General features: G+C 41.2%; 1 protein-coding gene and 1 pseudogene across 5 annotated transcripts in view; one reads left to right on the forward strand and one right to left on the reverse strand.

Annotated features, from left to right (window-relative positions):
* Positions 1-16,660, forward strand: part of CPLANE1 (ciliogenesis and planar polarity effector complex subunit 1) — a 73,136-nt gene that overhangs the window by 36,465 nt on the left and 20,011 nt on the right. For 4 of the 5 annotated variants that reach the window (XM_087815297.1, XM_087815301.1, XM_087815299.1 and 1 more), the window contains 12 exons: positions 1,083-1,275; positions 3,865-4,155; positions 4,325-5,086; positions 6,409-6,575; positions 7,803-7,935; positions 8,778-8,832; positions 10,961-11,062; positions 12,350-12,421; positions 13,501-13,610; positions 13,939-14,122; positions 14,332-14,484; positions 15,839-16,107. In XM_087815297.1, the coding sequence (XP_087671423.1) occupies positions 1,083-1,275; positions 3,865-4,155; positions 4,325-5,086; positions 6,409-6,575; positions 7,803-7,935; positions 8,778-8,832; positions 10,961-11,062; positions 12,350-12,421; positions 13,501-13,610; positions 13,939-14,122; positions 14,332-14,484; positions 15,839-16,107 (2,491 nt within the window). The remainder of the gene's footprint in view (positions 1-1,082; positions 1,276-3,864; positions 4,156-4,324; positions 5,087-6,408; positions 6,576-7,802; positions 7,936-8,777; positions 8,833-10,960; positions 11,063-12,349; positions 12,422-13,500; positions 13,611-13,938; positions 14,123-14,331; positions 14,485-15,838; positions 16,108-16,660) is intronic. The other variant, XM_087815298.1, reaches the window with a different exon arrangement.
* On the reverse strand, positions 2,892-3,292 carry LOC107545839 (large ribosomal subunit protein eL31 pseudogene; annotated as a pseudogene).

Here is a 16,660-nt window from a genome sequence, read left to right on the forward strand (position 1 = left end):
ATCCAGCTCTGCCGTTTGAATCTTCGTGGAGGTTGAGCAGTGTTCAGCATTTACAAATTTTTCTGGAAAGGAGGACAGTAGCACAGCTTTACTTTAGAAAAATTCTCCATAATTAGAATTTATCTCTTTGCTACTTGTTGAAAGCAGGAGCTAGTGATGTTGCCTTAAAACAGGCAAGTCAGTTGTAATGCCTGTTTTTTGTGGATTTGCCAAATAAAGTTTTGTCCCTGAGTACCTTAGATGTTTGATAAAAGGCAAATACTGCTGAAAGGAAATGAGAGGAAGCCCAAATAAATCTAAATGCAACTGAATACGTTGTTTTCTTTTAAGAGACAATGACCAATTTATTTGGATAAGATAATGCCTGCTCCCTTATTTACTTTATGAAATTGATTTGCTTAGAAAACATTGAGTACCTGCTATGTTTAAGAAGTCATCCCCAAATAATCGTTTTACTTAAAAAAGTAAAAAACATACTTTGATCTTTTGTTGATTAGGGTTTAATTATAAAGATAAACTCTGTGATTTGTTTGAAAATGAAAAGTTCATAATACTGTTGTTTGACATTTGATGATAATCAGTGGAAGTTTGCTGTAGCCATCTTAGAATTACACATTTTTTAACCCATACATTCCCTATTAACTCCATTCTGGGTCATTAAATCTAGTAAAAAATAAAAACAAAAAACCACATCTTTTTAAACTAAATTAATATAGTATGTACAGCTTATTAGAATGATTGCACAGGTTTCAAACTCACATGCCTGCAGGGACCAGGCAAGTAAGACACCTGTGTGAACTGTCTGGGTTGCAGGGCCAGGGGAGGGGCCATGGCTGACCAGACAGCACAGATTCTCTTAAAGAAGGCACTGAGTTGGATAACTGCCGATGACCAATGTGTCTGGTGGGTGAAAGATGTGAGGGTACAGAGAGACAGGCATTAAGGATTAAATTCTCTGAAAACTTTCAGAAAGCCCTTAAAGTAGAAGAAAAAAGTAGGATCCAAATATTCAGATTATAGACATCTCATTTGTTTTTTTATTGATTAATGTGTGAATTGTATTGATATGCTTCCACGTGTAGTGCTCAGATCTCTGCAGTTAAAGAGAAATCGTCCTCAGATCCGCCTTTGGTGTCAAATGGAATCAATGTTGCTTCACAGACCCCTCTACCAGCCGCCCAGCAGACGCAGAGCAACGAGCCCAGGGCACAGTTACCAGACTCTGTCGACTCTGTTAGGCAGATGCTCCAAGATGAAATGTTTAAATTAGTTCAGGTAAGCACGTCTCCATACAAATATGTAAATCTACATGAGCTGTATGTAAGGTTTTTAAATATGAGCAAACTTCCAGAAGTGGACACATTGAAATTAAACTGCCTGGTTTCTCTGCTTTGGGCACCATGTCATTCAGAAGTTCAGAACTGTAGGGCCGAGAATCTCACGTGACTTCTCTTTACTGAGCATTTTGCGAGCAGAGGTGCGATGATCAGACTTGCCGAGCAGACTCCTGCTCAGAGGTATCCCAAGTTTATTTTCTCACACAGCCTGCCACGTTGTCATTCCCATCCGCAAACCGAATCCTGGCTGGTTTTGGAACTGCCAGCTGTGTTTGGAAGTACTTTTCACCTTGACTTCCATCGTCTTGTTCTTGCCCAAGCATCCTTTTATCTGTCTGCCAACATTTAAAAATCGTTTTCCTTTCCTGCTTATTCCTTGAACGCTCATTTCCCTCATATCTAATCCTCTACTCATGCGATATAATATAATGTACCTTTTTTATTGTTGATTCTTGATGTCTTTGAACTTAGGGGCCCTGATGAGAATACTTTTTCTGCATGTTCCACGGTCCCATGAAACTACTGACTTTGATTTAATTCTTACTCTCCTAGTTCCTTTTCCTTTTCCATTTAATAACATCCCTGTTTTAACAGCTTAAAGTTTTAGAAGCTTTTCTCAAACTTGTCTTTTGGATTATGTAGGGACTTTGCTGGTCACTGCCCTATAGATTTAACCAATTCTGCAAATAATTTGGATGCTTACAAGGGTTAAGAACCACTGTCCCCAAGAGTCATCCCTGCCTGCCTTCTCCACCTGTAGCAGTGTTTTGGGTGGTGCCCTCTTGATATCTTTGCCCACATGTCAGTACAGCTACCTGCTATTTCTGTAGCTGTCACCAGCCTTAGAGAGAGTATAGCACTTCATGCTTCTAGTATCTTATATGTGCATTTTCTAGGACATTCTTCTTCAGATGCGGTTTTACTACTACATTTTCCTGTTTAAATTTCAGGTACAAAATTGTATAGTAGTTGATTTTAAAATACAAATAGTGAAATACACAAAAACTGTCAGTACCGGTTGTCTCTGGGGATAGGATGATGAATGATTTTTACTTTTCTGTGTTTTTTTTCCTGTACTAAGCATGCATGCATTTTACAATTGAAGGGAACTACATGTTTTTAACCTGCAGTGCTTCTCTGTTGGTTTGTTTTACGAAGTGCAAATTCTTCTCTTGGGCTTGAAAAGACCCACAACCAGCTTTTACCTTCCCTCTTTTCCTTCTATCCTCTCACAGGCCTGTTGGTTCTCATAGTGTGGTCCCTGCACCAGTAATATCAGCATCACTTAGATGTTAGAAATACAAATTCCGAGGCCCCCATCCCAGACCTGTTGAATTAGTGACTCTGGGGATGGGGCCCGAGCAGAGTCTGTGACAGGTTCCAGGTGATTCTGGCGCCGTTTGAGAGCCACTGCACTAACCTGCCTCTCACCGCGGCGGCTGTGGATTTCCTGGTCCATCTCAGCCTGTGTGCCAGTGGGTCCCAGGCCTTTCTGCACATTGAAATCACCTGGTGATCTTTCCTTTAAACAACTGGATTGAGCAATGAGCAGTTCTAGTCCACATTCACTGCCTGGTGACTTTTGAAAGTGGTGGCGGGCATGCGAGTGATCAATAGATAGTGCACGTTTGGTGAATCGTCATCCTCCTCATGTTGTCTGGACACCCACACCTGGGTACCGTATGGGACATTCCTTATTCCTCTGGCCCAGGCAGCTCTGTTGAGCCTGGTGTCACTGCGCACATCTGGAGTCCCATCTCCTTCCTGGCAAATTCTGGAGCTCTGAGTGCCCAAGGGGCACGCTTCTTAAACCCCACTCCACGGATGTGCCTGTTGATGTTGATGGTGTGTCCTCTGGTCACAACCTGGTCCATGGCAGAACGGTCCTTCTTCTCACCACCCTCTTCGCTGCAGCCACTCTGCTGGGCCCAGGTTGGAAAAAGCCACCTGGCCATCCTAAAGCATATAATCCTGGCTCTCACCCCCAGATATCCTGATTCTATTGGGTGGGGTGTGGCCTGGCCATTGGGATTTAATGCTGCTCAGGTGATTCTCAGGTGCAGCGAGGTTTATCAGCCAGTGGTGTGCTCTCACCTTTTGCCCAGCCAGCCCTTCCTCTGGGACTCCTCATCCTTTACCTGTCTGCTGACTGCTGCTGTTTTCTTTCCTGAAAACCTGCTCTCACACACCCATTTTAGGAATTATTCTTTTAATTACCCTTGTCTGCTCCATTAGATAGCTCCTTTATGGTCCCTGGGATATTTATTCAAACTGCTTTACAAGTAGTCCCAAATCCCATTCATGAGTTCACAGTCCCAGCTGACAGCGCCTTGAAGACAGGAAGCTAGTCCTTTCCTCTTTTTACAAAAACCTCTACCAGCTGTGCTTCCTACTTCAGCACTCATGGGTTTCACAGATACTGAGACAAAGGTATGACTGGGGTGGACAACTCAGCTGATCGCTGTTGATTCTTCAAATTTTTTTTATTATATTCTCAGATGTTTCTTTAATTGTTATTTTATTGTAGCTGCAACAGATCAACTTCCTCAGTCTAATGCAAATAGTAGGGTTGCCTTTTACTAACCTCCCGGACATACATCGACTTGCACAGCAGCCTCAGTCTGTGCATTTGGTGGGAAGCCAAGTATCAAACCCCACAGAAGGGAGTGGTGGTGTTGAAGACACCAGGGGAGATCCGAAGGAGACGTTGCTCATTAAACCACAGTCCACAGGAGAGCAAGCCAGAGAGCCCAGCAAGAAGAGTGCCCCCTGCCTAACAGGAGCTGTGCAGTCCGATCAGAGTCATGAAAATTCACAGGTAACACATTCACAATACCATGAAAGGTGTCTTAGGAGTTCCGTTATTTGAGTAATAACATTTTTGGCAGTTACTACATCCCACCACCTCCAAAAACATATTGAACATCATTTACAAAATAAGTTTGTAAAACATTCTCAACTTACATAGTACCTTTTTTCTCTTCCAGAGTGTTCCACATGGGAGTATTCCTTGCGTATTAGAAGGTCAACCCCAGAATAGCGGACTGCTCACAGCATCTGCAAGCTTCCCAGCTGCTTTATTTCCCCCAGCCCCTGCTGGAAGTACTCACCTCCACCCCCTGTCCACTTCTTCTGCCCTTCCAAAGATACCTAGACTTCTCCCGGCTATGACTTCCAGGCCTGGTGACGGTTTTCATTTGCTTCAGTTCCAGCCTAGGCATGGATTTAAGCCCCTCTTTTTCCAGGGAGAAAGAGCTCCGCCAGTTCCCCACAGGTGTCTGCCACAGCCCAGAGAGGCGTGGGGACCTGACTCCTGCCAGCCACCTTTGCCGGCAAGAGTGATGTACACAACTTCAGTGTCCCCTTCGAATTTGAGCCACTGTAATACCGAGGCCGAGCAAAAGGCCGTTGATCAGAAGAAAGGGGTGGAAACTGTAATGACAGAAACCCCTAAGCACCTGAACTTGGATCAGTATGTTGGACAAGAAACTGTGACACCTCAGCAGGACTCTTCCATATTTATAAAACCAGAAAAAGCATTTGATGTTAAGCCAGAACCCCTTGAGTTGTCCCCTCAGAATTCCTTTGGATTTCCTTTGTTGCAACTGCAACTGAGACCTCCTTTTACATTTTCCTCTGTCTCAAGAGCATCGGTTACAGTTCCCTCAATACCTGTCAGAGCTGTAGCAGAAGAAAGAAAATACCCAGGTGTCTCACTACTGCCTTCCCATCTGTCTCAGGAAAATATGGTAATTATTTTCCAGAGTGATGCAGAAGCACAGTCCTGCATTTCTTATAAGTACTGCGCACTCAGCGAAAAGCTTTTATATATTTCCTTTGTTAAAACGATGCTTCTGTTATTGACAACATAAAAATCCAGTTTAAAATAATAACTACTTCAAAGGTTTTAGGTCTTTCTTCTCCATCAGTACCAGAATTTGCTAAACTCTTTCACACATATTTCTTCTATTCACAGAAGAAATAAGTAGCAAAATAAAATGACTAGCATTTTTGTTCGTGTATGGAGAGAGCAAGCGAGCATTGTTTGAGGCTCCTAGCAATTGCAATGTGACTGCCTTCAGATCTGTTAAATAGACCCAGGTCTGTAAAGTTGCACATATAAAAAAAGGTATCATTTTAAAGTACTTAAAACACAAAGATTGAATCTTAATAAACCCACCAAAACCTTCGATTTATGAAATTCAAATTGTTTAGGTTCTCGTTTTGTAAGTTAGTACCATCGTAGGAAGGTAAGTGAGTAATTCATTCTCCGCTGCACTTCTAAGATTTGAAGATGGGGGAAAGCAGGGTGGGGAGAGGGTAGAAGAGAGTAAAGGGCATAAATGGCGATGTAAGGAGACTTGACTTGGGGTGGTGAACACACAATATACAGATGATGTATTATAGAACTGTACACCTGAAACCTATATCATTTTATTAACCAATGTCACCCCGATAAGTTCAATTTAAAAAAAAGATCTGAAGATGGTACTGGGAAAAGAAATGATCATTTCCTTAGAAAAAGTACTTATCATGCCTCTTCTTCTGAATATCTGAACAGAAAAGAAAGTATTAATAGACATTTCTACTTTGTCTAGAAAAGCAGGCATTCTGAGGAGGGTTTAAAGACAGTTTTTATTAGAATAGTGTCATGAACCCCAAGGCCCCGTCCGCAGCATTGGCCATTACCCACATACTGCTTGTGTCTCAACCGTAGTCTCCACCCCTCTGCACCCTCCCTCTTACAAGGCATTTTAAATCAAATGCTAGACAGATAATTCCATTTATAAGAAGGAAGATTTTTAATACGGAAAAGAAATTAAGAAGATGAGCACTTCTAACTTACTTTTTGAAACAGGCCAGTTGAAATTTCCAGCACTCCAATACCATTCATTCTTGCAGGTCCGGATATTCGTCTAACTCGTCCCAATCAATTTGTTCTATTTGACATGTTACATTTCTTACACATCTCAGTTTAATTTAAGCAAATGTTTTTCCAAAAATTTTATTTACTTACTGCATAACTGAGGTATGTGGTTTTAAATTAACATGCTCTATTTCTTTCTTACAGTACAAATCCCTACAACTTATTCCAGTTGAAAAGTTCACTGCCTTTAAGCAAAGCCAACAGAGACCAACACGTGATTTATTTGAACAAGGTGATCCCGGGTACCTTCAGCTTATGAAGGGCAAAACAGACCCTCCCGAAGTAAGACAAGGGAAGGACAGCAAGAAAAGGCAAGTTTTCAGTGAAACTGGATTTGAGAATGTCACGTACCTGCACATTTTTTAGTTACAGTAATAGTTATAAAGTGGGAGTTAAGCGGCTCACCTCCTACCCAAACGCGATTGCACATTCAGTTTCTGTCAGGTGTCGTGCATTGGAACACACCTTGTGATGGGGAAATTCCTGTGTTGTGAGACAAATACTATTATTTTTTTCCATTTTACTAAGAAATTCTTTCCTGGCATTCATAGGCTGGAGGACTCCTTTGTATTTTCCTGCAACGGGACAAGCAGTCATCTTTGCAGCACAAAACATTTGCTACCTCATGCATTATTCCATGTACTCCCCAATACACTGGACGAATACTGGGTGTCCCCCAAAAGTGTATACACGCTTTCACAGCTGCTAGCTCCATTGGTGTTTCTTTTCAGATTTAACCCATTGGAATTAATAATGGGTTAAAACTGTGAATACATTTTTTTGGGACACCCTGTATTTACTGTTCCCTATCTTACCGTGTCCTCCAGGCTCTTATCTGGGAAGCAGGAGGGTAAGTGATGTGACTGTCGGGACACTGAGAATTTGTGTGAAAAGGAGGCTGTGACTTAGGATGAAGAGCATCTGTGGTGTGGTACTCATAATGGATGTTCACTACGCATACTGACTACCAATTACTGAGTCTGGAAAGTACTTTACGATTTTTACATTTAGGATCCTGAATTGTTACCAGTGCTCTCTCCAGAAAAGGTCCCATCCTCCCATCTTTCCTTGGATTCCCCCTTCAGAGCCAGTCTCTCCTTGGCGCTTTGAGCCCTCTTCCCCTCTCCACCCCCTTGCTGGGAAGAGGGGACTAAGTGCACTAATCTTGTTCAAATAGGTGAATGCAGGTCTCCGGCAGGGCTCCTGGGCCAGCTTCGAATCTGCAGAGAAGGGAGTTTGAAAATTACCTACAAGGGTATAATTCTGGCCTGAGATTCCAGTGATTTACACAGAAAGTCAGCTCACTAGTACAGGAGCTAGAAATAGCTTTCATGTGTCCCTGACTTTGGCTTGTATTGTAGCAGAGTGTCTGGCTAATTAAATTAGGTGCCACTGAAAATAATTTGACATAAATTTATGACATAATCATAAATTACAATTATCATAAATCATAATGGTCTCCCTATATAGCATGATACAAATGAAAAACTGATGTTACTAAAATAGTAAAAATATATTTGATACTGTTGTTTTCACAGGCAAAGACGACGAACTAAGAAAGAGCTGCAAGAAGAAAGATCAGAGAAACTAAGGAGAAAACCAAGTGTGACTTTGCAACCAGAGGGTGCCATTGTTAATGACCATGATTCAGAAATAGCTGTGAAACCCCAGGTATATAAAACTGTACACTCTCCCCAGTCTGTAGGTATAGAGTTTAGAGTGTCTGTGGTTTATCTAGTCTGCTTGCTGGAGCGTCCAACTGTGACTAGGGCACTTTGCATCATTAGCACAGAGCTCCTGCCATGTGCTGCCATGGAGCAGTGGACACACAGTTGAGAGGTGGAAGCACCTTGGTGGTAAATTAGTCTGTAGTTTAGAGCATCCGTCTGTGACTTTTTTATTTGACATCACTCTTTGCTTTTTTTCTATGACATCTTAATGCACATTCTATGTTACTTGGTTTCTCCTACTTCAGTTTCCCTTATTTCCTTTAGGTACCTCTAAATATCCCCAATACAGGTTTATTGTGTAACCTATATTTTAAATCAGATCTTTTCAAACATTCCTGCTAAATTTGGTGACCTTATTTACCTATTTTTGCAACAACAGATTAAACTGAAACAGTTTCATGTGAACGTTTAAAAGGCACACTTTTTCATGAAGTCCTCAAGAGCATGTCTGGGGCTTAGTTAAGTCCATGAATAGTTCTGATTTGATGGGGGTATTATCTGAGTGTTAGACTATTCTGCAGGAGAGAATTGTACACCGTAATTTAGTAATTGCATTAAATGCTGCTTTTTTTATTGTTTGACTTGTGACTTTCCTGAACTCCTTTGTAGAGTTACTTTGATAGAGTAAATAATTTGATAGAATAAATAAATATTTCTAGAATTAGGGGATTTGAACCTATTCCTCAGAATTAACAATTCTCATAGCTATTCTATATACATATTTTTTCAAATAATAAATGTCATTGAGTTAATCTTAGATTGATCATTTGGGGATCCATTTAGGAGCAGCGAGAGCATCGTGGTTCCCAGACTTTGGATGAATTTGAAATTCCTCTTGGTATGTATAGGCATGATTGATGTAATGTCTAAGTTCAGAGTTAAAATTAGCTTTATCAACTAGATATCTAGAAATATGTACATAAAAATGAGACTGAATTATTTTCACATGATCTTTGACAAGATGTGTGTGTTTGTGTGTGTTGGGAAGGGTGTGTATGTTGTGTGTGTGTGTGTGTGTGTGTGTTGGGGTGTGTGTGTGCATGTGTGTGTGTTGATATCCAATAGAGCACTCCTGACAAATGGCCCACAGGCCACATCCAGTCCACGCCTGTTTCTGTGAATCAGTTGCTGAAACACAGCTGTGCCCTGTGTTTGCAAATTGTGATGGCTTTCTCACTGCAGCCGGGTCCAGCTGTTGCAAAATGGGACCGTATGGTTCACAAAGCCTAAAGTATTTACTGTCTGGCCCTTTACAGAACAAGCTTGCTAACCACTATATAGAGCAATGCAGCTAATTAGAATTTCAAATAACGTACTGATATTTAAGGTCTAAAAGGAAATTATGGAAGAACATGCCTAGGGTAGAATTCACCATAGAAGATACATGCATATTAAAGTAAAGGACGCAGTTCAGAAAAGAGTACTTGCTTATAGATAGTAAATTATTTTCTTTCTTCAGTTGGTCAGTTTCTTTCTTGCCACTGAATGTGTGTGTTCCCAGGGCTTTCTCCTCAGTGATTTTCATACAGACACAAACACTCCTGTGCATGGAAAGCCACTCACTCACATGATGTCAGCTCTTAAATTATTGTAAAGATACTTGGGTCTACATCTACCCTCTCTCATCTCTCTTTTCTCCTTTCACTGTAGATTGGACGTGTCCAAATTCTAAACTGGCATCTTCCTGTTAGTGGTATCACCAATCTCCTGACATGTCAAGATTTTTACCTTGAAAAGACCCTTGACTCATCTCTCACCTCTGTCATCCCACTTCTTCATTCAGTCCTTGGCCTGGTCCCTCTGCCCCGTTCTCGATGACCCCGCCCTGCATCTGGCCTCTGCATCTAAACCAAGCACTTGTCTCCTGACTGACCTAGTTAGCTTCCACCTCTTAACAGCATTTTCTTCCTTCTTCCTTCTTTTTTTTTTTTTTGCTTCTTAAAAGTAATCCATGTTCACTGGAGAAAATATAGAAAATACAAACGGAATAAGAATATTAAAATCTCCCATAATCTTTCTGTCTAGAGATAACTGGTGTTATATTCTTTTAAGGTTTATTTTATGAATATCCCTACACACACAGACACACACATACATAGCATGCTAACCATGTCACTGGACTCATATGTGTATGTGTGTGTATATATACACACACACACTACATACATACTTGTTTATGACTTACTTGTTTTTACAGACTAGCATTCAGGTAGATGTCTTTCTGTATCACCAGATATCCTACAATGTTATTTTTAATGACTGCATAGTACTCCAGGAGTGTATATTGTATAATTCCAAACAATAGTAATTCTCCAATTCTCCGACACCAGCTGAATGTCATACAATTCAATTCTAACACTAATAAGCTAGAGTTAACACAGACTCAACAGGTTAATGGCTCAATCCTAAAAGACTCCCCACTTCAGATGCCAGCTGTAAATGGGGTCCCCAGACACCTGCATTTCTGCCTGGTCAACTGCAAATTTGGGGGTTCTCATGACTGCCCCTTCCAGCTTTGCTAATTGTCTAGAACAACTCCAGAACTCACAAAAGCGTTTTATTTATGGTTACAGTTCTATTCTAAAGGATGTGACCCAGGAATAGCCAAATGGAAGACGTACATAGGGCAAGGTCTAGGGGTTAGGGGCAGAGAGCTCCCACACCGTCTCTGGGTGCACCACCCTCCCAGCACATCCACTGGGATTGCTCATCAACCCAGAGGCCCCCTTAGCCTCGTCGTTTCAGGAGTCTAGGCTGGACTCACAAGTCCTCCACAGTTTGGTTTTGATTCCACTGAACTGCCTCTGAGAGTCAGACACCACCTCATTCAGAAAGTCCCTTTTGGTAACATCTTGACACCTCATATCTCACCCCCCTTGAGGTAGCTACTCCACTTCTGCTTCTGGGTTCCTAGTAATATATTGGCTTCTTATAGAATGCTTCCAATGTTTGTTGTTATATTTAAGAAATGCTACAGGATGATACTACTTCAGCTGGATTGCATTTCATGGCCTCTGTGAGAAAGAAAGCTATAGAATGTCACGATGCAAGTACAAATACAGATCCAGGTAATGTGGTATTTTACTTTAATTTTAAAAATTCATATATTTTGCAACATTTAATATACTTCGTTTTTTTCTCAAAAATGATTTAAAGGGAATTTTAAATTACGTGGTGTTAGTTACTCACCCAGGCTCTTGTCCCCAATCCTGGTATATGCTTTACAAATTTTAAACTTAAAATCAAATTTCAATTTGAATTTATGGTAACTTAAAACATAATAGAGATTTTTGTTCAAAAATGCTGTGGGTTGCATCCTAAGTCGGTAGAAAGAATGTTTTGAATTGGAGTCTTTGTCATTCATGGCCTTCGCTGGAAGGTCATGCCTGCGATTGAGAGGCCAGGTGTGCAGCTGGTAAAGCTGAGGTGGGGAGAGCACCAGGCTGCCTCAGTTCGGGAGGCCGTGTGCAGCTGTGCCCGAGAGCGAGCAGGTGGTGGAGAAGCATTGTTTGGATTGTTGCCTAACTGACACCCTGGTAAATACAAGTTCTTGGCCCTTTGTGTTGTAATTCTTTTACAGGATGTTTGGGAAACGGTTTCTCTTACCTGTGTATGGAACCACATAAGTGCCTTTTTAAACCTCTTAATTATCCACGTATCTACTGATGGGCTTCCATACTTGGATGGCTTCCAGGTCTTGGCTATTGTAAATAATGCTGGAGTAAACACGGGTGCACATATTCTTTTGAATTAGTGTTTCGGGTTTCTTTGGATACATTCCCAGAAGTGGAATTGCTGGGTCATAAGGCAGTTCCATTGTTAATTCTTTGAGGAACCTCCACACTTTTCTTTAGTGGCTTCCCCAGTCTGCATTCCCACCAACAGTGCACAAAGGTGCCCTTTCCTCCGCACCCTCGCCAGCACCTGTTGTTTGTTGATGGAGCCATCCTGACAGGCGTGAGGTGATAGCTCATGTGGTTTTAATTTGCATCTCTCTGATGATTACTGACATTGAACATCTTTCTTTCCATGTCTGTTGGCATCTGTGAGACATTCTTAAATGTAACTTTGAGAAAGCCCTGGGGGGGTTCTTTGCTGCTGGGTAGTCTTCAAAGTCTGCAGCCTGTTTGCTAGGAGTCTGTTATTTATCCTGGTAGTCAGGCCCAGAATATAAATAATAATAAAATACGAAATTATCGTCAATTTTTAAAAATTGAAAATTTAAGCTGTAGTCTACTTTTCTACCTTTTCTACCCAATAATCTAAAAATCTGCATTTATATATTTAATTATTTCTGTGTTTGTGAAATCCTTTTTCTTTGTTTTCTTTTTGCCTCAACTCTCCTAATTGACAAGATAAAGAAGCTGCTTCTCAGGAAGTTGTTTCTGAATGTCGGAAAAATGAACAGGTCATTTCCTCCACATCAGGTGTGATTTCTTTTTTTCTGAGAAAGCACAGCTATTAAAGATTATGTCTGCATGGTTTCAAAACAGGAGTCACCACGCCCATGAAAAAGCTTTTACACCAATCGATTGATTTAATAGAGACAATGCTAATTTAAGTATTTCCACTTCCTATTTTCTGGTTTTATGGTGGTCGGATGGTGTAAATTCAAGCCCTGGTACCAAGTTTCCAACACTCAATTTGACAGTGAGTTATAGTTTGCATATGAAATTGAAAGTAATGTTCTATTAAAAATAAAATGCTAGGAAATAAGATTGGCGCCTAGGACAGAAGACACCGAGTTAAATTGCCTGCTGACCTATGGTGACAGGTTTCTTTATTTTACTTTTGAGTAAGAAGCTAATGAGTTTTATGAAATTTAGATGACTATTTTAGTGGTAAAATTCAGCTATGGACTCTGTGAGTTTACCAAAAACCATTGAATTGTACCCTTTTAAAGGATGTGAATTATATCTCAGTAAAGCTATTAAACAGATAAGGCCCGGCTGGGCGTGGCTCAGCGGTTGAGCATTCGATTCCTGGTCAGGGCACATGCCCGGGTTGCGGACGCGATCCCCAGTCTGGGGCGTGCAGGAGGCAGCCAATCAATGACTCTCTCATCATTGATGTTTCTATCTCTCCCTCTCCTTCCCTCTCTCTCAAATCAATAAAGATATATTTAAAAAATAAATAAAATAAACAGATAAGCAATGTTGAAATAAATTTGTGACTGGTTAATTTCCCAAAATCTGATTTTATTGAAATTCTCTTAAATAAACAAACATGACTTAATATGGTCTGAACTGGAAAATAGGGAACACAGCCTTTTCTTGACATGACTGACTTTTATTTGTGTGAATCATTTGTGTGAGAAAAGCAGTAGTCAGTCTCCATTCGGTTAAGAATTACTCTGGAGTAAGTGGTACCTGTGAAACTTCTACTTAGATTTTCAGCAAATACATGTTACGCTGTTCATTGCCAACTTGTTCTTACAAAGTTAATAACTTAGAGCTACTTACAGATTTTTTTTTATATTCCCTATTTTCCTTTTTTTTATTTTCAGAATGTGAGCCTTTGGCTGTCCCTCAGGCAGTGGCTCCAGATGTGCATCTGAATCTCAGGCTTCCCACCAGAAGGGCAGAGAGGCCTTCGCCGCCTCCAGCCTCTGACATGGTATGAGGTTGGGTTAGGGTCTTATTGGGAGGTTTTAGCGACAGCTTTGTGCTAAAGCCTACTATGGCCCTCAGTATGCAGCCGAATGAATGAAATGAGGCTACAAATATTTGACCTTTCTAGCAAAAAGTAAAAAAATTAAGGTTTAAATATTATGCCCCAAAATATTGTAAACTAAGATTATAACATGTACTTGCTGCAGCTTTCCCTAAAGCAGGCTCGTGTGAGCTCTTCTTGCCTTCAGTAGACCTTTTTATGGGGTGGAGGTGGGCAGAGTGGTCACATAGAGTAAAAGAATGTAACCCTCTGATGTCATGTTTCCACTCAGGTGGGACACACTTACATAAATGTGATTGACATCGAAGCTGATGACCTACAGGAATTACCTGTCAGAGAGCCTTCAGGTGACAATAATGTCAGACAGCAGGTAGAAGTCCCGTCTTCTGCAGAGTTACATTACATGGCAGCTTCAGTTACTAGTGCTGTTCCCCTGTGCAGTTTTAAGAGTCAAGGTAATAATTTTTGCCTACTTTTTAAATACATTTTAATTTGAAACATTTTTAACATAACATTGCTAACCCTACTTACATCTCCTAGCTCCCCTGGAACCCCACTGTAGTTTGGATGTTTATATTCCCATTTAGAACGATCTGTTAATCTTCTGAGTGGCTCGTTTAGAAGTTTAGGATCAATCTTTGTATGCCTTTCGTATTCATGATAGAATCTGCCGGCTCTGTGGTAGACTTTCTTCTTAAACCTGCAGAAGTATCATCTCTCTCCTGTCTGGATGGAGGAAGCTGGAGAGCAGGCATTGCAGACATGAAGGAGCCTGATATCCCTTCACCTCCATCATCAGACAAAGAGCAGGACAGAGGTGAGTGCCCTAGACACATGGCATGACTCTCCCCTTCCCTGGATTACTGCTCTATTAGAAACAAGCACTGAAACTTGGTCATTGCGAAATAAACCAGAAGGCAGCTTTTCCCCAGCTGAGAATGGGGACAGACGGGTAAATGGTTCTAAGCTCAGGAACCATGGATATTTTACAAGGAGACTGCAGGTCTACTTGTGCATATGTCTTTTCTTGATTAATGAGGTTAGCAATCAATACCCTGTGGGACTTCATAAGGTTTTTGTGTTAAAAAGGAAGTCTTATATTTAATATTTAAAAGGATGGGAAATTCTGGGATAGCATAGACACAAAATTGTATGTGCTATCTCAGAAATGCACAAGTGTGGTAGCCAACAGCACTTTATTAGTAAAATACTGAGTTTTATAGTCATAAATCAGGTTGCATTATTATAAAATATTTACAAGATTAAGAAGATGATTTCTTCAAAACCTAGTTATTACATCATGTGAATGATTAGCTGAATTGAATATGCACAGTCAGCAGAGACCCAGAGCCTCTTCTGGGCTCCACAGCTGTTAGGAGGTTGGAGGTCAGAGTGATGAGTTCAGTTTAATGTGCTTCTGGGATGACCGAGATGAAATGTCCAGGACAGGTGGGTTTAAGGGCTGGAGCTCAGAAAGTCTGAGAATAAATTCGAGAGTCTCCTGTGCCTCAGGGACGGCACTCGGAGGGAGCAGGCATCGGGAGCAGAAAGGTGAGCTGAGACTGGCACCCAGGAAGGGATGGGGAAAGGAGCAGGTGGCAGAAGAGACGACCATGACGATGTCTAAGAAGGAAGAAAGGTAGAGGGCCGGGGAGACCCAGAAGCCAGAAGAACACATTTAAGGAAGTATTTCAAATTTGGGACAAGAATCAATTGAGTTTAAGAGCGTGACAGTCACTGGCTTTGATACTGGTCTTGGGAGGTTTAATGTTTGCCTGAGATCCCCTGTAGAGTCAGTAATGGCCAGCATTGGGTCTAGCTTTCTCTGTGTGGCATCGTTGGTTTTCAATTAAAGATTTAAAGTCATACAGATATTAAAGTTGCTTTTTGGTGAAGTATGGTTTTGTAGCAGAGGAGAAAAGTAACGCTCAGACCGCCCTATCAGGGGAGGCTTGTGGTCACAGTAACACAGTTTTCTATTCTTATCTCAGGACAGAGACAAATCTCAGAAGTCAGGAAGCTAAAAGGGTATTTCTAAGTATATAGTTAAAACTGATTTGGAAGGGAACATTATGTTGACTTAAATTGAGATCTTCCAAAAAATGAGGTCATCAGCATTTACCTCTCCCTGAATTATAATCAATTCTTTTATTGCCCTCATTAATATTCAGACATGCCGAAGCCAGATTTTCAATTCAAAGAACAGAGCTCACAGCCAGATGCTGCAGAAAGGGATGGGCTGCGGGATTACCTGCTGCAGGAGCTGCTGCAGGCTGTCTCTGCTCCATGCCCAGCGCCCAGCCCTGCAGCCTGCCGACTGCAGCACCTCACCTCTCAGCTGCAGAAAATCGACGCACAGCTGCTGGCGATACAGCACATTGCTGACCACATCGAGCAGGACTTCCCCAGGCACGGAATGGAGCCCCAGCACTGTGGCAAGGTAGGCTGATTTTATTTAGTATTCTTGTTTATTACCTAGTTATCAGATTTGTAGTGTGATATAATTTTATAAACATTTGATTTTTCAGAAGAGTGGGAAGCTTAGTTTCTTTAGTTTCTAGGGTCTCTCAACCTCAGCATCCTGACGCTTGGGCCGGATGACTGTATTGCGGGAGGCTGTCCATGCATTGTAGGCTGTTTGGTAGCATCCCTGGTCTCTACTCACTAGCTGTCAGCTTCCCTCAGCTGTGGTAATAGAATGTCTCCAGACATTGCCAAATGTCCTCTGGGGGCAAAACTGCCTCCCATTGAGAACTACCGCATTAAGCTTGTAAGAAGTGACTTTATGCCTCTACCAGGAAAAGAAATACCTGAATTTTAAAACTGGATTGTGGTTCGAAACAAACCCTGTTCCTAATTATCATTTTCTTCAGCAAGATTTTTATAACTTTATAATTATTGTTGTCCTTCTATTTGGAATTCTTAGTTTCTTTTAAGTATTTTATATGATGGGTTAGTATTCCTTAGAAGGTTTCTGTATCTTTAAAAAATAT

The sequence above is a fragment of the Miniopterus natalensis genome, chromosome 3, assembly GCF_054644295.1.
Source record: "Miniopterus natalensis isolate mMinNat1 chromosome 3, mMinNat1.hap1, whole genome shotgun sequence".
NCBI lineage: Eukaryota > Metazoa > Chordata > Mammalia > Chiroptera > Miniopteridae > Miniopterus > Miniopterus natalensis.